The sequence below is a fragment of the Vigna angularis genome, chromosome 10, assembly GCF_016808095.1.
Source record: "Vigna angularis cultivar LongXiaoDou No.4 chromosome 10, ASM1680809v1, whole genome shotgun sequence".
NCBI lineage: Eukaryota > Viridiplantae > Streptophyta > Magnoliopsida > Fabales > Fabaceae > Vigna > Vigna angularis.
This window is the reverse complement of record NC_068979.1, coordinates 4,582,716-4,607,133: the sequence shown is the minus strand read 5'-3', so window position 1 is coordinate 4,607,133 and position 24,418 is coordinate 4,582,716. Positions and strand designations below refer to the sequence as shown.

Genomic DNA, 24,418 nt, shown 5'->3' with positions numbered 1-24,418 from the left:
ATTAGTAATAGACATCTGTTTTCATACACACTGCGTTTCTTATTTTATATTAAACACCTTTTCGGTGGCGTTTCAAATCATACCTAGTTATTATAGAATGACAAAGAAAAATTGCTCTGTCCAAAAAGAAAACCACGCAAAATTGTCATTGTCGTACCCAAATCGCGTAGGCAATTGCAAATTTGTCATATATCTTCATCCAAGTTGTTTTCATCTTTTTTGTGTGTGTTTTCTTATCAGCCCTTCATCTTCGTGTCTAGTTTCCTTTTTTACTTTTCATACACACAAAAAGTAGCCATATATTCGTTTATTGTAATTTTTTTTTAATTAAATAGAATTTTGAACGAATTAATATTGAATTAGTAATTGTGTAGGTATTTATTTTATTAAATAACTTTTTTAGTTAAAAATTATGTTCCTACAATACAATAAACATAAATACAAATTTTATTAAAAGATAACATTATCAAACTAAAAAGTGTGCCTTTATATAATAGTATAAGAAAATTCAGCATTAAATACGTATTTCACTTGTTATTTTGTGAATGTGGTTTGTAGAAACAGGAAAGTTTGTTAGAATAGGATTGGTTTTGTAAAAAAGAGATAAAAAAAATTAAATATATTTTATTTTTTGAAATTTAACCTGATATGATATGAAAATTAGTTCAACATAAAAATTTGATATACTTTAGTCTCAAAATTAAAAAACAAACAAATATATTTTTTTTAAATCAATTATATTGATAGAAATCGTCTAAATGTTAATATTAAAAGTATGTATGATTAGTAAAACAATGAAATTAAATTAATTACATATATTAACTTTTGAAGTTTAGTTATATTTTAAATAAATATAAATTTTAATTTGTTAAAGAACTAAAAATATATTTAATAAAAGAATATGGCAAGGTAAATAGGTAAAAATTAGTGTAAATAGTATAGGCCTCCATAGATTTGGAAATATGGGCCTTAACCTTCAAGCCCGTTTTGCTTCCGATGGTGGCCCAATTATCGTGTGTAGACTCACTTGGGTCTGAAGAACAAGAATAAAATAATTTAGAATTAGGGTTCTTTTTGTTATCCAGTGCGGTATTTCTTCACCCTGCGTCGCCCTGTTTCCAAATCTTTCCGCAGAGCGTTTCTTTCATGGGACATGTCTTGTATCCTGCATGCCTTTTTCTAATTTCTAATTCTTGTTGTGTTTGTTCCTTCTTATTTTGACATTTTAGTTTTCGGTTCTTCAAATCTGGAATTTTCAATGCACTTTCCCCTTTTTTGTTACTATGAAGGCTGTGATGACCGATAACATTTCTCGATCCTGATAATGACCAAAGCAAGTAGTTTGCTCTGTGATGACAGTGTTTGTGCGTGTCTGAGCCTACCTTTCAACTTTTCTGCATGTAACTGTTGGAACAATTTTGACAAATCATTTCTTCAGTTTGTTGATGGCAGTTTATTATATTTACGGTGCAAAATCGTTAGTTCCCTCGTCAAAGCACTTGCTCTATCTTCTGCTTTGAATACTGCTATACCCATTAATCCATGTGCTAGAGTTTTGGTTGGCATGTTGCAAGTAATGTTTTTGGATAAACAAAGCAAATTCTTTTTGGTCACATGACTCGTTTCTTTGCATTGCGTCTTAAGGTCTAGCCTGTGGACGGATATCTTCTCTTTTTCTTTATCCATGCATTAAGGTCTAAATAAAAGGATTTCAGGATCTGTATCAGTATCTTCTTTAACCTTTCCGAAGATACATTCCTTGACAGTGTCAATTTCTAAAATTTTTGTATAAAAAGATGTTAAATATCACAACAAATAATAGAATGTAAGATCACGACATAACAATCTTTCTATTGAAAATCGCTTCTTCCTACCCGGAGAGCTCTGTTTTTGCATTACTCTTCTTTAACTTTGCTCCATAAATTTGAAGATCTTAATGTTATGTACGTCAAAACATTTAAACGATGACATTTGACTTTGATTTTAAAGTTACAGTTGTTCGATCCCACGTTAAGAGTATCAAAAGGCTGATAAAAACAACTCATGCATATCTAAAATATCAGTGATGGGATTATTAAGAAAAACATAAAACAGAGAAAATAATAAAAACTTGGAGAGTGCTATCGCTGGAAGATGTGAGCCCCAAATTGGAGAAGACTACATATTGCTGAATGATATGAAGATACCAAAACCAAGAGCAATGGCAACAGCATGAAGAAAAGGGTGCTTACTCCCATGTCTCATGATGCATTGAAATTGTTTGTCATATGGTTTTGAATAGGCTTTTAGCTATTTATTTGTTTTTAACCTGAGAGATGAAGTAAGATGTATATTACGATAGTAAATAATTATCACCAGACTTCGTTAATATTTGAAATTTGATTACTGTGGAGTTTTTTAGCTAAATAACTGTTATTACAACTAGAAAATTTCATTGACAATAACAATATGCACTAGTTATACAGATCAACAAGAAATATCAATACCCTTTAATTTTTTCAGAAAATGATATACCCCAGATAGATGACTTATCAGTGCAGTAGCAGTGAATTACCTCAAAGGCAACAATGGTGAGAAAAAGGCACGAAGATACGCTTCCCATCGCCCCACACGAAAAGGATGGTGAAATGTAAAGAAAGCAAAGTTTGCCGAGGCATTGCAGAAGCTACTTTACTGGCCATGCCACATAATTTTCAGGCAAACTGTTAATTGGTCTCTGGTATTTGGTGAGTGGATATACTCATCATTACCACTATAAAAAAGAGTGTCTCTTTATCTTTCTCAACATTCCTCCTAGTCTTGTTCTGCTTCTTTTTTCACTGCCAAAAACTCCCTCACCCATCTCTTTTTCTCAAACCAAATCATGGGCTCTAGAATTTCTGTCTCCATGAACTCGGTCACGCAAATTTGCATGCAAACTAATGATGATATTCATCAAAGTGAATCTAAATTTAAGGTTTTTGTATGGGCAATTCCCATTAATTGCACAGTCTGTATGAGACTGAAATAAAGTGTATACGAGTTGCTTCTAAAGTGGGGACTCACAGGAGCCAAATTGAATTCAAATCTGATGCCTAAAACACTCAGTTCTTTACTAAATTGTAACTGCAAATTTGTAAAAGAACTAATAAAACCATACTTGTGAAGCCAAAAAATAAAAGGAAGAAAAAAAACTTGAATAGCACTAGAACTCCGTATGCATTCTTTCGTGTTTGTTGCTGCTGTTTTGGTTCTTATGGCGTTGTCGTACATGTGGACCTCAAAGGATATTGTTGTTTAGCGATTCCAGTACTTTACTGTCTGTACTGATATTAAATAACCGATGATGTTTTGCAAGCCTTTATTATTATATGCTAATTATAAAAGTTAATGTGTGTACCATATAAAAAGTACGTTTTTTTAATGTCCTTCACTTCATCATTCCCACAATATTTCTCTAATTTGATTAAGAGGGCACACTCTAAGACCAATTCAATGGTTAGCATAAGCATAGTAAAAAATCTTGGTAATAATATATATCTTCCTTGTCATAGTATACGAGGGATTCTTTGTGAAGTTACATGAAATAGAAGATAAGATAGAAACTAGTCTTCTTGTCCTATTTTATTTGTTTATTTTTTTTTCACGAGTAATGACGTACTTAAATCTTTTACATTCGATATTATTATTATTTTTTTAAAAATATAAAAGTTTACATTTTTTTTTTATGATTATTTTACTCATGGTTATGTATGAATGTTTTTTTTAGAGTGGACCAATTGACCAACCCACATGCTTAGACATTTTTTTACATTAATGGTGCTTTTACGTTTTTTATTTTATTGGATTGCAGCACCACATGGAGTGGAGTGGCACAGTTTTCCCTCTCCCACTCATAGAATTCATATATCCCATGTTTCATTGGGATACCTTTATGGGACCCATGTTGGGAATGTCCAAAGAATATGAGAAGAGCTTTATATAAATATATTGAAAATATTGTTCGTGAAAAAACAAAACTGAAGGTGAAAAGAGAAAGAATTAAAAGAAAGGTTGTGCAGTTTTGATGAGTTAATATTCCCTTTTGGGTTTTAATGCGAGTATTGAGTAGAAATAATGGCCAAAAGCACATAAAAAGAAAAGTTCAGGGTCTTCTACTTCTATATGCAATCATGGATACCCATGTCACATTGGGTCAGATTAGATCTTATGAGATATCATAATGCAACACTTTCTTCAGCAACCATTACATGTTGCAGACAACACACCATTCACCTTAATTGCTTGCTCTGGAATGGTGAAAGTTTTGCTTTGTTCTTGAATGCAACAATCAGAGGTTTCACAATTTCTATCAAGACAAAGATATTTAAATTATGACGTTTTCTAAAATCATTGATAGTAGAAATTCAGTGATCGATGCAGAAGGAATGGAAAATCATTATGTGTGAGATTAACAGAATTATAAATTAAGATGACCCCACCTCATTCCCAGTCCTTTAAACAAATATTGGTCATACCTAAAGTTAAGTTAAATAACCCCTTTTCAAATTAACAGCTAAACTATTATAGTGATGATAATAATAATAATAATAATAAAGAATTTCATTTTATCTACCTTCAGGATAACTTTTTACGTTAATAATTTATTTAATAAGCAATGAAAATATGAAAACCTTGTCGTGAATGGCTGTCCAATAATAACAAAAGTTTTTGCATTTTCTTATAGTTCTCAACTTGAAAGACTTCTTTCGAAAAAAATTTAGAGAAAAAGAATAATAAAATATTTTTTATACGTTGTTCTTTTACATCATTTAGAATTATCTTATATATTATTCGTAATATTTTTTTACATAAATTTTCTAAATTCTTACTTTTAACTTCTAAATATATTAATTTTATTTTATGAAAAAACTTCTTTTAAGCTATTTAGAAAAAAATTGTCCAAATAAATTCATCACTGATATAGGGATATTAATGGAATTTTGTTCTGTTAACATAGTTATATTTTTTTGACTTAATAACAAAAAAAGATCGGATGTGTCGAATTTATAAAAAAAAATTCATCCAAATAAATTTGAATTAGTGCACTTTATACGATTAATTATAATATTTTTGTAAACAAGTGCTAAATATTTGTAGTTATTTTAAGGATATATTAAATATAAGTTCCACCCTGGTGTCAGCGTATTAAACTAACAGGGATTTGATCCGTTATAAGCTTGATTGTAAAATGTACTTTTAAGTAAATTATGTTAAAAATAAATTTATCTTATATAAATAATTTACAAATAAATTTTAAAATATCTTTCAAAACTATTTTTATTCTTGTCTTATGTCTTAAATAACAGTCGTTTTAATTATTATACTTTTATTTTTTTTTTATAGTTTATAGAGTTTTTCTTTCCCTCAAGGTTTGGGATTAACATATTTGAGGTTTTTTTATGTTATTCTCAACTATTTTTTCTTAATGAAAAAATAGATTTTTAATCAAGCTAATATGCAACGTTAGACTTTTTAAAGCCTAGAAATATATATATAAAAAAAACATTCTTAGAGAAAAACAAATAAAAACGTAGATTTCAGTTTTAACTTTTTTTTTAATAAATCGATATTATTTAAAATATTTAAAAAGTCTCATATGAACTGGTCTATTTCCATTTCTTAAAACTACAAAATATGAAAATTAAGAAAATGATAAACTTAACATGATAAAATAGAAAAAATATTGCATTCCATTATTTTATATATGGTCAACCAAACAAGTTCTAAAGTGCATATATAAATCATCACCCGATTCTTTGTGTGAATATATAAAAGGCTTAATACCTCTTTTTGTCCCTCTTTATAAGGGAAATGTTCAATTTCGTCCTACCTTTTTTAAAAAGTTCAATGTGGTCCCAAGTTGTGTAAAAAGTGTCCAATTAAATCCTTTTTGGTCACGGCGTTAAATATTTAACGATCCAGCTGACAGCGTGGACTGATGTTTGCAACGTGGCTGCTTACCTTCGTAACGTGGCAGTGATAGTGTTTTTCATTAACCGAGAACGTGGCAGTGGGGAGTGTTTTCAAATTCCCCAAACAGCCATTCGAGAACATCTCATCCCAGAGCTTCCTCGCAGGACGCAATAGATCCTCCTTACAACACGCTTCCATTATGTAATTATAAGACGAGACATTGGGTTGAAACCCTTTCTTCTTCATCTCCTACAGAACAGTATAGCCTTCTCTCACTTTCCCAGCCCTGTACAAAAATGAAATCATTACATTGAAACGTTCCACATCTTTAAAGTAGTTTTGAGAATTCAAAACATGGAATGTCTCCAATAACTCATCAACCTTGCCATGCCTACACAGATTCCTACACAAATCATTAACAGTCAAAATAGTTGGGAACCTCTCTTTCTCAACCATGAAATTGAAAAACATTATAGCCACATTCCTCATTGATCGGAACCCTGCGGCAACAACCCAATAAGCCATGAAATCGGGTTTCCAACCCCTACTCCTGAGATCACCCAACATCCACAAAGTCTCCGATACCTTAGAAGCTCGACACAACCCATGAACAGTCAAATTGCGATTTCGAAGCCCAATACCTTAGAAGCCCCAAATTGCGATTTTGAAGCCTTAACTCAGAAATTTTAATCAGTGTCACGTTCTCAGTTAATGAAACACTGTCACTGCCACGTTACGAAGGTAAACAGCCACGTTGCACACATCAGTCCACGCTGTCAGCTGGATCGTTAAATATTTAACGCCGTGACCAAAAATGATTTAATTGGACACTTTTTACACAACTTGGGACCATATTGAACTTTTTAAAAAAGGTATGACGAAATTGAACATTTCCCTTATAAAGAGGGACAAAAAGAGGTATTAAGCCTATATAAAATTAGAAACAAAAATTTGGATACTGGTATTTTCACACCACAATTTTTTTACTATAATTTTGATACTATCGTTCACTACTCACTCCTTTTTTTAAGAAAAAATATAAAATTTTATTTTTTTAAAACCATTTATGTCAAATAAACTTTTTCCTAAAAATTTATTTTGACTTGTGTACGACAATGTTTAAATTTTCATTTAAATAAAATCCAACATGCATTTACTCCAACATATTTTCTTGTACGTTTTCTCTTTTACAACTCGTGTAACAATTATCAATAAATAATCAAATACAGACCTGGTTCAACAAATTGTCAATTAAAATAAATATTCTTATTTTTACTAATTTATCGCTAACGCATATTTGTAAACGAGAAATATTGAAAAAAAGGACAATTATTTTCCCTATTTTTCACTAACTGAATATTAATAAAGTACAATAATAAAAAAATTATAAAAACAGTTTTAATATAAAAAATAGTTATTAAATATATGGATAAATGTTTTAAAATATATTAAGAAAAGTTTGGTGAGTCATCATGATTCCTAACGTCATCCAACCGAGATCTGCCTCTGCTCTCTCCATTAATTCAATTTTAGTGGCTCAGTTGGTAGTTGCATCTAATGTTAGGTATAATTGTACCTAAGAAAAAAAACTAAAAATATATATAATTATTTAGGTGATTTTGTTATTAACTTTTAGTTAAGCTTTTAAGTTTAGTTTTGAAAATTTTGGTATCGAAGATTTGTATTTCAAATATCGAATTGGAATTTTCCTCTTGGTATGAGCGTAAAACAAAAAGTAAAGAAAAAACTTTAAAGATCGTAAATAAATTTTGTCCACTCCATCTTGGGTGCATTACAGGACTGCCTGTCTCGTTCTCTCCTTTTTTTTCCTTACTAATATTAAGCATGGTGATAATTACGTGTTGCTTTAATGCTTTAACATCAAATAATTACATTTTTCACACTTTAATAAACTTTTTCCTTTTATCTCATTTTATTATCATTTAAGGTAACGTATGTATTAAAAATTTAATTAAATCAAATTTTAAAATATAATAAGGTCGATGATAAAGATTACTTCAATAAAAATGTCCCACTTTCTTCAATAGAATAGTATAATCTAACTCAAATAACTTTATTTCATATATGTATAACTGTACTATTAACAATATATTTTCTCGTACATTTATTTCTCGACAGTGTTATTGAGAAAAGAGAGCAAGTGATACTTTCTTATGTTCAAAAGTGACTTAACTAATTTGAGACAAACTAACATTAAATAAGGACAAATAAGATGTGATAGAAGGAGTAATTCGTAACAGCCCAATTATTATTAACTACAAATACGGAACTAAACAATAAATTAATAGTTAAATTTGAGCTTACTTAGTAAATATTAAGTTATCGAAAAATTAAAAAGTAGCGTAAGACAGTTAATTAAAAGATAAAATTAGTCGCTAAGAAGACAAGGGGTTTAGAAAAAATATGCATGTGTTAGATTCTTACATAAATGAGATTATTGTTTAAAAAGGTAAAGAAAGCGTTAGAAGTCTCACATCGACTACTAATAAGGTCTAATTATAATATATAAATAAGATGCAAACCTCACCTTACAAGCCGATTTTGTGGGGTTGAATTAAGCTTAAAAAAATACACTTCTAATATGGTATCAGAGTCATAGTTAAAGTCTATCCTAACGAGTTCTAAGTGGACATTTCTGTTTCTATTTCATCCATTTAAGTTTAACTCAACTCTAACCGCTCATAACTAGCATTGTCAAAATTATTACATAAAAATTTCATCACCTATTTAATCACATTGTTATTTGTATGTTTTGAATAAATAAATGAGATAAATTGTGTCATTTTGTAGAGTATTACCATCAGCATTTTGAAAAATGAATTGAAAGGTATAGAAAAGAGTAGAGAAATATGGTGAATTACATAAGATGAAAAACAAGAGTAGAAGAGAAAAAGGAAAGTGAAGAAGGGACAGGGAGCGTAGAATAAAGCAAAAGGGAATGTCTTTCTCAAGCACGGATCCCAATAGAAGGCGGGAAGTATACCTAGCAATGCTTGCTGGAACACATTCTTTTTGTTTAGTTTAAAGCATTTTGCTTTGTTCCATACACATATCTGTCCATTCACACCCTCGTTTATACACGCACAAAAACTCATTTATTTTTACACACTCGGATAGAATTTAGATTTCGCCTATTCAGTTCTGCAACCATCAAAACATAGGTGTATATTTAACAAAGCAAATATCGGTTTGAAGGGGGAGGAAATCATAAGTTAGATATATATAAATATGTGTGTGAATCGTGACTTAGTAGTTTATCTGTTTTCCAATGATTGAGTTGTCTTGCCTTAAATCTGCCTACAGTTTCTGTTAGCCAGTGAAGTTAAGTACTCTACTGATACTCAATCAATCTACAAGATCATGAAGCCTGTAGAAAATGGTGAAACCGTTGACATAAACTATCAAAATAGCTGGTTAGGTTTCTCCCTCTCCCCGCAGATGAATATAACTGTTCCTTCACACTCTCATCAAACACACCCTTCATCTGCTGCTGCTGCTGAAACAGTTCCACCAACGTATTACCACCACACACCTCTTCATAACTATGGAATCCTAGGTGAACATGTTGGAATGTTTTCTTCCTTGCCTATCGTGCCCCTTAAATCCAATGTCTCGTTCTATGGAATAGAGGCTATCAGCAGGTCACAAGCACAAGGTTAGTTCCAACTCAAACTTCTGCTTTTTTTGTATGACTGTACTAATTATTCAACTCGTTCAATACTTTTCTTTTATCTATACATTGTGAAGAAATGGCAACTACTTCGGCAATACCTCTGAGCTTGGATAGTATGTTTTACAACCAACTCTCATATCATGGATCGAACGATCCAAATAACCAAAACCATGTACAAGAGAACATCAGCAAGCAACAGCCACCATATTATTCTTCCTTAAGAAACAACCATGATGTGATTTTAGAAGGGTCTAAGCAGCAACTCCCTTGTATAGCTGAGGATGAAGTTGCTTGTCTGAAAAGTTGGTTCTCGAGGGACTTTCCTGCTTGTCAAGCGCAGGAGTCAAGGATGTTTGTTCCTTTGGAGGATAATGGAAGCAAATCTGGACCCAATATTGGATCAATAACATATGGGGATTTACATTCGTTGAATTTGTCTGTGAGCCCTACCAGACCATCAAGCCGTGTTACAGGTTCGCCTGCCATCAATGATACGAAGAAAAGGGGGCTTGAAATGGTGGACCAGAATCAGAAGAAAATAGTACATAGGAAATCCATAGACACCTTTGGGCAAAGAACATCTCAATATAGAGGTGTAACAAGGTCTGTGCTTGGTCATTTCTAAATCTTATTAGCGCTTCAGGCACATTTATTTTAAACGATAAGGCTATAATGATATTCTCTAACTTGCTTAATAACTTTTAACTTCTGTTGTGCTCTTTGCTTAAGAAGTTAAGATTTTTGTCAGGTTTCATGCAGGAACAATGCCAACAACATATTTGATTGTTTATTTCCTTATTATTTTTTGCGTCGATTTCTAAGAATGTTTGTTCATCAGGCATAGGTGGACTGGTAGATATGAAGCTCATCTATGGGACAACAGTTGCAAGAAGGAGGGCCAAGGAAGGAAAGGAAGGCAAGGTAAGAAAGCGACTATTTTCCCATCACTTTACCTTTTTTTCTTTTTCGGTGAATATTTTTGGTCAAACAAATCCATTGACTTCATTTTTATTCCCCTTTGAAAAGCTCTGCATTTAGTGCTGATCCTTTTTTTTTTCTGTCTTTGATTCGATGATGATTCCACTCGAACATGCAATGCATCTCAGTGTATCTGGGTAAGGTTTTCCAACGCCAGAAAATTTAATTTTATTTTTAATATTGTTCTTAATGATAGATTAACTGGAAGTTTAAGATATCGTTTTTATATCCTGGTCGTGATGATAGCAAAAGAAGAAAAACAATTTAAACAAGTAAATTCCAAAAATTTTATTGTAGGGGGTTATGATATGGAAGAAAAAGCTGCAAGAGCTTACGACATGGCCGCACTCAAGTATTGGGGACCCTCCTCTCATATAAATTTCCCTGTAATGATTACTTTCTTTCTCATTTTTCTTCTGATTGAGGCTGTATTCAGCTACCAGGACTTAATTGACAGTAACTTACGTTATTCTTTAACAGTTGGAAAATTATCAAAACGAACTTGAGGAAATGAAAAACATGACGAGACAAGAATATGTTGCTCATTTACGAAGGTAAAATATCTTTGATATCTGCATCATCTTGAACTGAATTACTAATCCATGTTCACAACCATTACATTCAACTTCCAACCATCAGGAAAAGCAGCGGATTCTCAAGAGGAGCATCCATGTATAGAGGAGTAACAAGGTCTCACAGGCTAGCATTTACATTGTATATGCATTGCAATTTAACTTAATACGATTGAAATCTGAAGAATAATTTACTTTGTTCTAAACTCGGTTCATTATTCTTATTAACTTGGTAGCAGGCACCACCAACATGGAAGGTGGCAAGCTCGAATTGGGAGAGTGGCTGGAAACAAAGATCTATATCTTGGAACCTTCAGTGAGTTCTTTCAAATTATTTGCTTTATTCTTTTTTTTTTTACAGTTAAATCATTATAATATTTCCTACACTACTCACCACTGTTCTTTTCATGTAAAATGTTTAAAAATAGGAAATGACTAAGAGGAAGCTTTATGACTTAAAAGCTAATCTTTGATTGAACTTTTCTTTTCAGTCACATATATAAGGCTGATCATGAGCCACTTTAATATTGTAGAGCACTGTTAGTCTTCAAGGCAGCTTTTATCAAAGCTGTTAGTTCAGAAGGATAAACAATCATGCTTTCAACTAATATTTTTAATTATATAAAATTCTGATTTCGTTCTCATTCTCATGCTTTAGGCCAAACAGTAATATAATACTCATCCACTGTCGGTACGGAAAAAGCTAATTCTTACCTTCATTGAAATAAAACTTTAGGCACCCAAGAGGAAGCAGCAGAAGCCTATGATATTGCTGCCATTAAATTCAGAGGAGTTAATGCTGTTACTAACTTTGATATAACAAGATATGACGTGGAAAAAATTATGGCGAGCGACAACCTTCTTAGCAGTGAACAAGCCAAGAGGAGCAGAGAGAAGGAGGATGGAACAAGAAACGAGGCCTTCGTTAACCAAAATCCTTGTGCATATGAACACAATAAAGAAACCATTGTAATGCAGAAAAGCTGCAAGATGGTTCCTTATCCACCCCACCAACAGCTTGACCAGAATCCACCAAGAATCGAGAGTTGCAGAACTCATTCCTTCTCAACGGCTATAGATAACATATTTCATCAAGAAGTAGAGGAATCGAGTAACATGGGAACACACTTGTCAAATCCTTCTTCTCTGGTGACAAGTTTGAGCAGCTCAAGAGAAGAGAGCCCAGATAAGACAAGCTTGCCAATGCTCTTTGGAATGCCTTCAACAGTGTCTAAATTATTCACTAACATTCCAACAAGTGACGGAGATTCTTGGGAGCTATCGTCCAATCTCAGGCCAGCTCTTTCTTTGCCTCAGATGCCAATTTTTGCTTCCTGGACCGATGCCTAATTCTATGTTTTTTTTTTTCCTCTAGCAAAATGGCAAAACCTTGTTTTTTGCATGCATGTTTACGAGAACAGGTGAATTTCGAGCTGGTAATACAATAGCGAGCCTGTGCGCAAGTTTAAAATGTTAGCTTACATTAATCATTTTGATCCCACAACACAATTCGTATCATTAATTTTTGGAATCTTGTTATCTAAAAGCTATTTGGAATATCAACTATAATTCTAATCACGTTTAGTGTGCGTTTTTTTTTTTTCATATACAAAAATTGAAAAACCTCTTTTTCATACACAAAAGAATGAAGTTCTTTATTAATTTTACCAGTCAGAAGTCTAAAATGGCTTCTGGGAAGGAAAAGAATTTCATTAAAGCATGGATAGAAACTGACAAGAAGACTGAGAAGGATTATGATTAAAAAGATAAAAAGATTATCTTGGGCAATAGAGGGGAGACGCTATTCGTCGTTCGTTTGAATCCATCATTAGCTTCTACTTTGTTGGTCGTCGCAAGTACAAAAACAGCTCATTATGGTCTCAATCATACAAGGCTGGGCCTGGGATTTCTCTTTATCATGTGAAATTCTTATCACAAGTGCTTTCCCCGGGGACTTCAATCATATTCATTAAATATATATCTTAAAGATTTTAAAATATTTTACATTTCTTTTGAAGAAATTTTGATTTTAATTTTCTCATACTTTACTGTTTGTGTTATAGCATCGTTTTCGAATAAACTATTAGAATGGGCGTGTTAAAGCATCGTTTTCAAATAAACTATTAGAATGATTTAAAGACTAAAAGATGGATTATTAATGTTTGTAAAGGACTTATGTCCATTCTGATGATTACTTAATCGTTTATTCTGATTGAACTTTGTCTAAAGGCAGCATGACATTAATTCCTTACCCAATTCAATCAAAGAGGGGGTTATGTTATGTTATGCTATGTGCAAAAAATAGATTCCCTCATAATAAGCTTAAGGTGATCTGATGAATGACCTGTATCGAGTTACAAATTTGTCTGCTACTTTAAAGAAAGTTATTGTTGAAAAATCCTTTCCAGAATCTATCTGTAATCTTAATGATGGTGTTCATAAAAGCAATCTGATCTATATTCTAATGGGGTTTGGTCGTGGCAAACTGACCACTTAACATGAGCAACTTTGTTCCAACGTGGGCTATTTATATGTAGTATTATCAATTTCCGGCACATGTGTGTGCTTATGATCTAAATTGAATCACCGAACAACAACGAAAAGACCAACACGTAAGTGCAGTAATGTATATAATAAATTGACACCCGAGACCACTATTTTAATTTGAACGACAATCATAGTTAAATCATTCTCTCAGGATACTGGCTCAAAGTTTGCCCTTGGAAGCCAACCGACATAATTATCATTCTGCATCCTAATCACTATCCAAATTAACCACGCAATTAAGGAATTGTACATATTATTAACAGTATAAAAAGGGAAATTCTTAAGTACTTCTCCAGTAATTTGTAGCACCACCTAGAGAAAGACCTATTTGAGCAAAACAAATGATATATTAATAATATTTTAATTTCTGTTAAGCAGATATTGTACAATAAAAAACACAATTAAAGCTTAACCAGTTTTTTTATGCATTAATAGAAAGTTTATTGGTGGAAATGGACTCCTCTAAAGTACAATATGCTATTTAAAAAGTTGTGTGTGTGTGTGTATATATATATATATATATATATATATATATATATATATATATATATATATATATATATATATATATAATTTAGAAAAATGTTGGAAAATACTTTTTTTAATATTAATTATATTTAATTAGAATATTGTCATATACATCTTAATTTAAAAAAAGCAAACCAAAGTTTATTCGATGGGATTTTAAGAAACACACACACAATATATATATATATATATATATATATATATATATATATATATATATATATATATATATATATATATATATATATATATATATAAATATAAGTATGCTAGCCACGGGAAAGAATGATATAAGCACATTTAGAAATGTTTAATGATCAATAGTGTGGAAGAAAATCAAGAAGTTAGTGGAAGTAAATAATTTGAAAATAAAAATATAATATCATTTTCTCATTTTCTAACTCATTTCGCAAAAACACATCTGTATTATTTAATATATTTTTTTCAAGAAAGTAAGAAGGGCCTAAATAAATTGTTTTGTTCTACAAATATGTGACTTTTTTTTCTGTATTGGGGCTATGCCCCTTTCACTTCACCAAGAAAATGTTATGTTCATAAAATACTTTTTCTTTGAAAAATTTATCGGGTGAGTTAAAATTATGGTAAATAGTTTCAAACAAAATTAACTATGAGCAAAATTATAAGAGAATAGGCTAAGAAGGTGATTAGAAAAATTATAAGAAAAACTTTTTCTAAATACTTATCTAAACACGACCACACTTGTTACAAATTCAAGGCTTAGTTACCTATTCAACATTTTCATTTATTTTCCCTGACAGATTATAAAGTAATCCAGGACTAGTTTACAGGAGGCAAAATACTTTCATTATGGTGCGCAGTTACTAAGAAAAATTGAGAAATGGACTAAAAACAGTATATTACACACTGTAAAATTATATAAAAAAAAAGTCATGATAATTTAAAACTGGACAAATGTCATATAATACATGCTCAGAGCACCACAAACACAGGTTTTGTTTTGCACTCGTAACTTTTTTTTTTTTGACATGGATGGTTAAAAACCTGAAATTTCTTGTTGTCGTTACGATAAAGGAGACTGAAAATAGCACAACCAGAAAATATACATAAACTTAGGCAACTATTTGAAAATGGAACATTAAAGTATTTGATATAGTTTTTGAAATAAAAATGTGGTCCTTTTAATATTAAAAAAAGGGTATTATAAAGGTGTTGTCAAATCCTACTGATGGATGGATCCTGGGCAGGAAGAAATGTTTGGTTGTGCATGTCGATGAATAATGAAGAGTGACATTTAATGAGAAGAAGTATTTTGGTGTCCATCCTTTTAGTGCAGACATTCTCCCGTAGTGCATGGCTTTAATGCCAAGAGGAAAGGTTTTTTGTGTGCCTCATCTTCTATTGAATATCCCATTCAGGCCAAAAAGAAAACCCTTTGTCCAACATTATGCCGCCAAAGTCTCCTTCATGAATCAAGATATGCTATTTTCATCCTCAAACCCTTTACACCCAAAACAACCAGAATGCGACTTTGTCTTCCCTTCCATCTTTTTTTTTTTTTTGTCGTTACATGCACTACTAGTTTTTCTCTTCTTAATTCCTATCAAATCTTTTATATTATGTTCGATATAAATTTGAAGAAAATAATCCTAATATCTATTTTAATCAAATTAGTTATAAAAATCAATAGACGACTAAAAAGATAGAAGGGACATATATGATTTTGGAGATTATAAATGAAAGTTGGGTTTGTACTATTCTTTTTACAGTAAGGAAAGTGATAACAAAGATGGGAGAAGTGCGGGATAATATAATTGATGTGAAGGCTGATGAAAATAGGATAGAAAGAAAAATAGCATTATAAATGTACATGATAATAACATTATATTAAAACAGTTTTATAAAAGTAAATGCTTATGTTAAGAATGAATGGGATGTGTGCTCCCAGGTTATTTCGACACATACTAAACTATGGGAATTATATATATAAAAACAACATTTTTATTAGTTGTACTTTGATTATATTTAAAAAAAATTAAAATAGTTTATGAACATACATTTTAAGATCCAAGTTGGTCTGTGTTAATGATTATGGAGCTTGATACACAATTATTCTAATTTTCAGAATAAATTTGTTATAAGTTGTATTAAATATTAAGAAAACTAAAATTATCATGATATATTTCTATGTAAATGTGGGTGTATAACAACTAGGTCTGTTTTGTATGTTTATTACAAATTATAGTTCTATGAAAATTATCATTTATCCTTTGTTAAAACTATAGTTTAAAACAATGATGATGAAATTTATGTTTGTTTGTTTTTTCAAAAATAAAGGAAAAATCAATATCATGCTCATCTACCTACCAAACAAGAACAGAGAATTAAGATTTGATTTAAATACTGTTTCTGGTTAGTTAAACATAGGTCACATCCAGCAGTGTAACAGACAAAGTCAAAAATATCCAATTGTCTCGCATTATCGCATAAACCAAAACCAAGATGCTATCCATCAAATTCAAAGCCAAGAATAAGATTACTCTTGTTCCATTGTTGTGGGACCGTATTGGGCTGTGGGAGGTGCACGATCCAGACATTTCAGGGCCTCATTTTCAGCATTCAACTCAAGGCCCGTATTTCTAACCACACGAGGGTCGTGGGCCCCTTTATCATCCTCAAACAACTCTGTTTTACAGTTGCAACCTTAGCTGCCGTCCCCAAGAGTATGTTGTTGTGTCTACAAACTACACTCACGTTGGGCCCTTTGTTACCTCCGACAGAGGCAAATACGGGCCCAATAGAAATGGGACCACCTTGCCTAATAAATAAAGCCCAATTAGATAAAGCCGTATGACCCAAACAAAAGAAAAGAATTAGTCCTAAACAGCTTATCTTATGCTGTTTCCGTAGGTTGGATTTTGTGGGTTAATTGCTCCGGCAAAAGAGACTAAGAGAGTGAAAACGGCGAGTGTAAGTAGCGTAACAAATTTAAATTAAGCCATCTTGTATTTTAAATATTCATATTCCCTCAGATCAATGCAGCCATTTAAAAAATATACCTTTGACTTATTGACTATACGGGAAATAAGGAAGGTGCTACAATGCATATCCAATTTTTGTTTTTTTCTTATTGCAAAAAGCATATCATTTTCATGTTGTTCATTAGGGTTTTTTATTTGGCCAAATTCCACCACCACTCTTACTTTCTTGAGATATTATTAATGAATGAGTCAGAACTAAAAGAAATTATTAAAACTAGTTAATATATTCTACGATTTTTAAGATGTATTTTTTAGCATAAATTTAAATAATAAAATTAGTATTGATTCTTTAATAAAACACGTATTTAAAAAAAAAAAAAAACAAAACCTTTACCCTTTCTTCCATATGAATTAATGAATTGTAATATTTTTATTTGGAACAATTCCCAATCCGCAATCTCTCGTGGAGGGTGCAAAACAAAGAAAATGTAGCTATTATCCCCATTCTTCAAAGGTGCAGCATGCACGCTTCTTTTAGGTGTTACCAATATGGTACTTCCCAATGCACACATACTTATATATATACTTTTATATATATATATATATATATATATATATAATATATATATATATATATATAAATATATTTATAATTTACAAAATGTTCCTCCAAGTGGAGTTTGATTTTCAATACCCTACCTATGATTAAAGAATTATTGATAGACACTTTTTTCTGTATTGCAGTGAATTAAAATTGTCGCAGGTATAACAATAAGAAACTAAAAAAGTTTACCTCATTATATTTTATTCATAACCATATGATCCTTCCTTTTCTTATCTCCAATTAATACGAAGTTGTTCCCTTTTAAGTTTTTTACATGCGCTAATCTTGTTTAAGATTCGCTTGGATTATATCTAATTAGTCTATTTGTTTTCTTTTAGTAAATTTTCTTTAGATGCTTAAAATTAACCTTGCAAATAATGTCACTGTACCTAAATTTAAAAATTCATTTGCATCCAATGGCCTTGGTGGTATGAGATAAATCATACATTATCTACATAACTTGAAAAAAATTCAAGTTTAATTAGATCTTGTTTTACTATGGTTGGCTCAATTTTATAGTCATAATTTGAATTGATAGCAACCACATGGGTTTTGATCATGAGTATGTATACCAACCATAGACCCTGAAGTCATGGGATGTATATTTGATGCAATATCTTGAGAAGTTCCATTGTTAATGCATTTCTGAGATTAGACTTTCATTTGTGCTAAATGAATCTGAATTATTTTTTGTACTTTAAATATATAGTAATTGATTGCTTTTATTCTTACTTTGATTAAGTAGATAATTTATTAGAACCGTTTTAACCTTATTTAAAATATTAATTTGTACTTTAATAAATTAAAACGTGACTGAAACTTATTGCTTCCATGCGTAAGACATGACTCTCATAATAGAATTTGAGAGAAATTAATAGTTTCAATGTTCGATGACCAAAAACGTTTTTTGTGTTAAAGTCATGATTGAACTTTTAGTTTTTAAGAGACTGTATTAGCATAAAAGCAATATACAGAACAAAAATAAATAAGAAAAAGACGATTCGATATATCAATACTACACATAACATAAAACTACATTTATATAATGAAACAAATTCAAGAACCCACTAACCGTCACATAACACAGGTCTTTTAAATTATTAGAAAAAAATTTAATTTATTTATGTAAAATTAAGTTAACAGAATCTGAAAAGTATGGTATATCTCTATGGAGGGAGAATTGTCATGATCCTATGGCATTGGTTTTGGACATAAATCCTAATAAGTCTTTGAAAAGTATAAATTTGTGTTTGTGGTACATTTTTAGACTTCGGTTTACTAACTGATATCAAAAGAAGAAAATAACTTAGTTTCTTTCTAACCATAACTCATACACTTCGTGAAAATTACAAAATTTTCATTGCACTTTTTATATTTCGTTTTGATTGAAACTAAAGCTCAATAGACAAATTAAAAGTCATATTTTGTACCAATGATAATAACGTTAATTTTTATATGACTTATAAGTGTCGAGTTTAAGTGAATTTTAATATGGTTTGAACATTTATCATATTTTAATTATTGATAAGTTTCACTTAAATTCACTCAAATTTAGTTTGTTTTTGCATATTACCGCATTAGAATAGATAATGAAAAGAAAACTATAATAGTTAAATGAAAATACTAAAATTAAAACTAGAAGAATTAAATTAATCATTTTCCTCCTAATGTTACATGTTAAGAATATATCTAAAACTTTAGCTCATTATAAAGTTTTTATATTAGTGCAAGTGATTCATTTAAAAAGTTAGTGAGGGATGATATTGAAGTTTGATGATCTTAGGATCTAAGTGTCTAGAACATACTTAAAGTTACATTTGAGAATATTCTTAAGATATGAATAATTAGTTCTTTATGAATAACAAGGAAAGTAATACATGAGAGGTATATCGTGATGAAATCTCACTTTAACATTAAAGTGTCCAACCATCATATTAACTATATTAAATTGTCAAAACATGTGGCTAACACATGATAGACATCTGTTAGCCACATGTAATTTTTTTTAAATTGTTTTTACATTTTATTTTCTTTTGGTTACAAAGAATGTATTTCATGCATTATTAAAATATATGGGTAAATTTTGTATAAACTTTTTAAGAGAAACAAATTTCATGTGTAAGTTAAGAGACTAAAATCATATTCAATAAAATGTGTTTATTAACCAATAAATATCCAACATTTGACTTGTCATGTAACATTAATAAAACATTTAACATTTACTTAGTGCACTATAATAACATAGTAAATATATTTTTAATCTCTCAATTTATATACAAATTTGAAATTCATTTTTCTTGAAAATTTCATATAAAATTCATCTTTATATTTTAATAATACTTAATAATAAATGAAATATGTCATCAAGAATTGATAGGAAAAGTGTAAAACGAAGGATAAATAAAAAAAAAAATTATAGATATCAGTCATATATATGACTTTTTAATTTAGTAAACATATTACATCTAAAAGTTAACCTTCTTAGTTTTAGAGAATATATTTCATGAATTACTAAAGTATAAATGTACTTTATATGAACTTTAAGACTAAATTCTCTTAGGAGGATTTGTTATTCACAAGTATTCTGAAGCACCTATTTATGATGGGTAGTCATGTTTGTTTTGAGATATTTAAAGGTGAGGGAAGGAATGCATATGCAAAATACAATATTTTTATCTATCACATCATATTATTCACTAACTTTTATAAATTTCATTCTCAATCTCATTTATTTTTACCTCTAATTTTAAATTTTAACTTCTATTAGTTTATGATGCTATTTTTTGTATAACTATTAATAATGACTTTCATGTTTTTTAAATTTTGTTTATAATTTTAGCTATTTTATAAACTTTCACGTATATGTCAATAAAAATTATTTTTTTAATTTAATTATTATATATATTTTAATAGATTATAATATAATATTATTCTTTTGTTTCTATAATTAAAATGAATAAAAAAATTACATTATTTTTACATTAATATTATTTTAAAAGTTTTATATTTATTATTATTAATTATTACAACTATTAATTAAACAAATAAAGTTGTAATATATAATCTCATTGTTTGATGAGAGTTGTTTGCAGCATTTAAATAAAAACATAATTACACATAAAAAAACTCAATATTTCATATAAAAGTATAAATGATTTTTATAAAAGCATATCCTGCTCTTACTATAACAGCTCATAGCTTCCATCACTGACATCCTGCTCTTACTCTAAATCACAACAGCTTATAGCTTTCATCACTCAAATTCACATTTACAATAATAATATGCAAATTCTTTGAAACAAAAATGCTAACTTACTCATTTTATTATTCATAAATAGTATATCCGTTAAAACAAACAATTGGTTGATGTTTAATTCTTCACATGTTACCATTGACTCATAGTTTAAACTAATTAACTGAAAAAACACTAATTTTATATGGGTTAACGTTATCATTATTAAGATTATATACATTATATATCTTAGAGAATTTGTAAGCAGATTCTTGTATACTTCTAATAATTTTTAAACAGAAAACTTAGTGCAATATTTTAAAAAATTAATATAATATGTAAAAAATACTGATATAGTATTTTCTTAAAACAATTAAAAATCAATATAAAAGTGTTCTAGATATAAATAGTATAAACAATTAAACTACTATTATTTTATCAATTTCACCCAATAAATGAGTGAAAGAGTGCAGAATGCCAGACACACAATGGAATGATTAGTTTAATGTGATTGATCGATCATCAGCAGGCGTACTCATAAATATCGTGCAAATTATTACGTCTCAATCTAATATAATATATATTTTTTTACTTGGAATGTTTGAATTCTATACATGATATCTTCAAGTATATATATTTTTTAAATGCTTTACCATCCACTATTAAAATATTTATAAATACTAAACTAGTAAAGTTAAAAGCAACTCAAAATAATTATAAAAACAAAATAATTAAATTAAGGAAAGAAGTTAAGTTCAAACAATCTTCTCTCCAAACATAACTTTAATTACATATAATAAAAAGTATTACACCTAAAAGATATAACTTTAAAAAAATAAAAATAATTTTTAAAAAATAAAGAAACTTATATTGTTCTGTCTAATGAAGAAGATGGACAGACTATAAAGAAAGCAGTATACAGGGTTTGATTGTAGAAGTAGAGAGAATAAGAAAGGAGAGTGTTTGTGGTTGTTGAAGGTATGAAGGGGGGAAGTGCAGTTAGTAGTGTAGAAATGAGAGTGGCGTGGAAATAGAAAAAGGTGGTGATATAAAAAGTCAATAATGTCCTTGGCGTATTGTCGCTGTCTTAGGCTTCGTATTTGCAGGTCATCGCCCCCCACAAACTCCAATCGGAAAGGTCCCACACAGACAACAAACCCTTTAATTTTCCTCTCTCCATCCAACCCCTCAACTCATTTCACCTTCCTCACACGCACGCGCTCTCGAGTGAAGAAGACCAGTTTTTCAAAGAGTCTGCCCTCTTTCTCTCTCATTCCCTCATCTCGCTTTGGCCTAAGACAACAATAACAACATCAAAAAATCCGACATCTCTCGCTTTCCCAACTTCACACCCTGTTTCTTTTGGATAGAAGGAACCCTTAAATACACAGTGTCTCTCTTCTTCTTTCACTCTTCATGCTTCTCAATTACTTCTGTTTGGATGAATCTTGATCTCTGTCTCCACCACTCTCCTACAAGGTAACAAAAGCAATCGGAGAGGGCGAGGTTGTCTGGTAATGGATGTGGGGTGCGTGCTGTTACTGTGGTGGGTGACTTTGATTCCGGGGATTTTATCAGATCCAAGCGACGAGGCATGTCTGACACACCTCAGCAAGTCCTTGGAAGATTCCACCAACTTGCCTCATAACTGGAAAGAAGAGAACTTTGCCAAGCCCTGCAACGATTCCACCTCCATTCTCCAAGGTGTCATCTGCAACAATGGCCGCATTTACAAGCTCTCTCTCAACAACCTATCGCTCCGGGGAACCATATCCCCATTCCTCTCCAACTGTACCAATCTCCAAGCTCTTGACCTCTCCTCCAACTTCCTCACCGCTCAAATCCCCCTGGAACTTGAGTCTCTTGTCAACCTCGCCGTTCTGAACCTCTCCTCCAACCGTCTCGAAGGGGATATTCCCCCGCAGCTGGCATTATGCGCCTATCTCAACATCATCGACCTCCACGATAATTTGCTTACCGGGCCTATTCCCCAGCAATTTGGCCTGCTCGCTCGTCTTTCCGCCTTCGATGTGTCCAATAACCGCCTCTCCGGGCCCATCCCCGCCTCCCTGTCGAACCGTAGCGGGAACTTGCCCAGATTCAACGCCAGCTCCTTCCTGGGGAATAAGGATCTCTACGGTTACCCGTTGCCGCCTTTTAGGAATAGGGGGTTGTCCATTTTAGCCATTGCTGGGATTGGCCTGGGGAGTGGCCTCGCCAGTTTGGTTCTTAGCTTCACCGGAGTTTGTGTCTGGTTAAAAATCACCGAGCGCAAGATGGCGCTGGAGGAAGGCAAAATCAGCCACCTTATGCCCGATTATTGAACATTAATCACAAATTACAATACTTTCAAATATTCCAACCCATCTCTCATTCAACTGCATCCAAAAAAAAAAATAGTGCCCCTACCAGGTACTTATTTTTTTGTGTTTATAAAAGCGAGGTTGGGTGTGGGCTACCCCTAATTTCTTCGTACTTATGGGTGGTTCAGATCATTGTCTCTTATCTATCAGCGGGGACATATTTTATTTTATAGTAATTTATAAATTTATAATTTCTCTCTCTCTCTCTCTCTCTTTCTTTCCATCATAAGTATTGACTGTTTTAAAATTTTGCGCTTACCCGATCCCGGTTGGCTGTATTATTGTTGTTTCCATTTATTGAATAGGATTAGCTTAGCAGCGTGAAAATAAATTTTGAAAGAGGTGCATGGGTGGTATGGTACTGATGTTGTGCAGCTTTAATTTTGTTGCTTGTTGTGTTGATGCATGGATTGGCAATGCGATGTCTCGATTTTCGTAATTTTGATATGAATGAATCTGTGGGTGGGTTGGCGCTTGGCAGGAGGTAGGGTAGGTTTACTGGGTGCGGTACTGCCATGGTAGTAGTAGTAGTGTTAGATGAAGAAGCACTGCTGCGCCGTTCACCTGCAAACCTGTCTGCCAGTGTGCTAAAATATATCAAAACCAACACAAACAGCTGGTGCCATTCTTCTCACACAAGACTGCCGCGTTTTCCTCTCAGTATCGGACTTCTTGGTGGAGCCACATGGATTGGGACTTGTCTTCTCTCATAATCACTTGTTCTTCCACTCTTCACTTGTTAGTCCAACGTCAACTGGTCAACCCTGTTTTTTAGAATCTGCTTATGTGTCTCTCCCCACATACCATTAGGATCATTATTTTTAGACTACACACAACACTTAACATACGTGTTCTGTTTTACCACCAAACACGTCAAACCATTACACTTAATTACTACTCAATACTAAGTCAGATATAAAATCATTTTTATTTCCCAAGTGTTTTTTACTTTTATTTTAGGTTTACAACTGTATCAAATATTCGTAAACAGTTTTTCCAGCACTAA

General features: G+C 31.3%; 2 protein-coding genes and 1 non-coding gene across 5 annotated transcripts; all 3 read left to right on the top strand.

Annotated features, from left to right (window-relative positions):
* Positions 1–1,287: 1,287 nt before the first annotated feature.
* On the top strand, positions 1,288–1,381 carry LOC128194578 (small nucleolar RNA snoR126). The gene has a single exon (XR_008245953.1). It is a non-coding gene; the product is annotated as a small nucleolar RNA snoR126 (small nucleolar RNA).
* A 7,595-nt stretch (positions 1,382–8,976) lies between these two features.
* Positions 8,977–12,716, top strand: LOC108335157 (AP2-like ethylene-responsive transcription factor AIL1). Of its 3 annotated transcripts, none has more exons than XM_017571104.2 (9): positions 8,977–9,610; positions 9,703–10,231; positions 10,467–10,549; positions 10,735–10,743; positions 10,904–10,992; positions 11,087–11,160; positions 11,246–11,320; positions 11,418–11,494; positions 11,915–12,716. In XM_017571104.2, exons 1-9 carry the CDS (start codon positions 9,316–9,318, stop codon positions 12,526–12,528), a joined length of 1,845 nt encoding a protein of 614 aa, XP_017426593.1. In that variant the 5' UTR covers positions 8,977–9,315; the 3' UTR covers positions 12,529–12,716. The 3 variants fall into 3 exon arrangements, with proteins under 3 accessions (XP_017426593.1, XP_017426594.1, XP_017426595.1); XM_017571105.2 differs by having other exon boundaries at positions 11,246–11,296; positions 11,415–11,494; positions 11,915–12,715; XM_017571106.2 differs by having other exon boundaries at positions 8,978–9,610; positions 11,246–11,296; positions 11,915–12,714.
* A 9,488-nt stretch (positions 12,717–22,204) lies between these two features.
* On the top strand, positions 22,205–24,418 carry LOC108335110 (receptor-like protein 57). The gene has a single exon (XM_017571050.2). It carries the CDS (start codon positions 22,567–22,569, stop codon positions 23,371–23,373), a length of 807 nt encoding a protein of 268 aa, XP_017426539.1. The 5' UTR covers positions 22,205–22,566; the 3' UTR covers positions 23,374–24,418.

Coding starts and splice junctions, on each gene's coding strand:
- LOC108335157 (XM_017571104.2), top strand. CDS start 9,316: ATGAAGCCTGTAGAAAATGGTGAAACCGTTGACATAAACTATCAAAAT. Junction 10,232..10,466: donor CAATATAGAGGTGTAACAAG/GTCTGTGCTTGG, acceptor TTTGTTCATCAG/GCATAGGTGGACTGGTAGAT. Junction 10,993..11,086: donor CCTCTCATATAAATTTCCCT/GTAATGATTACT, acceptor ATTCTTTAACAG/TTGGAAAATTATCAAAACGA.
- LOC108335110 (XM_017571050.2), top strand. CDS start 22,567: ATGGATGTGGGGTGCGTGCTGTTACTGTGGTGGGTGACTTTGATTCCG.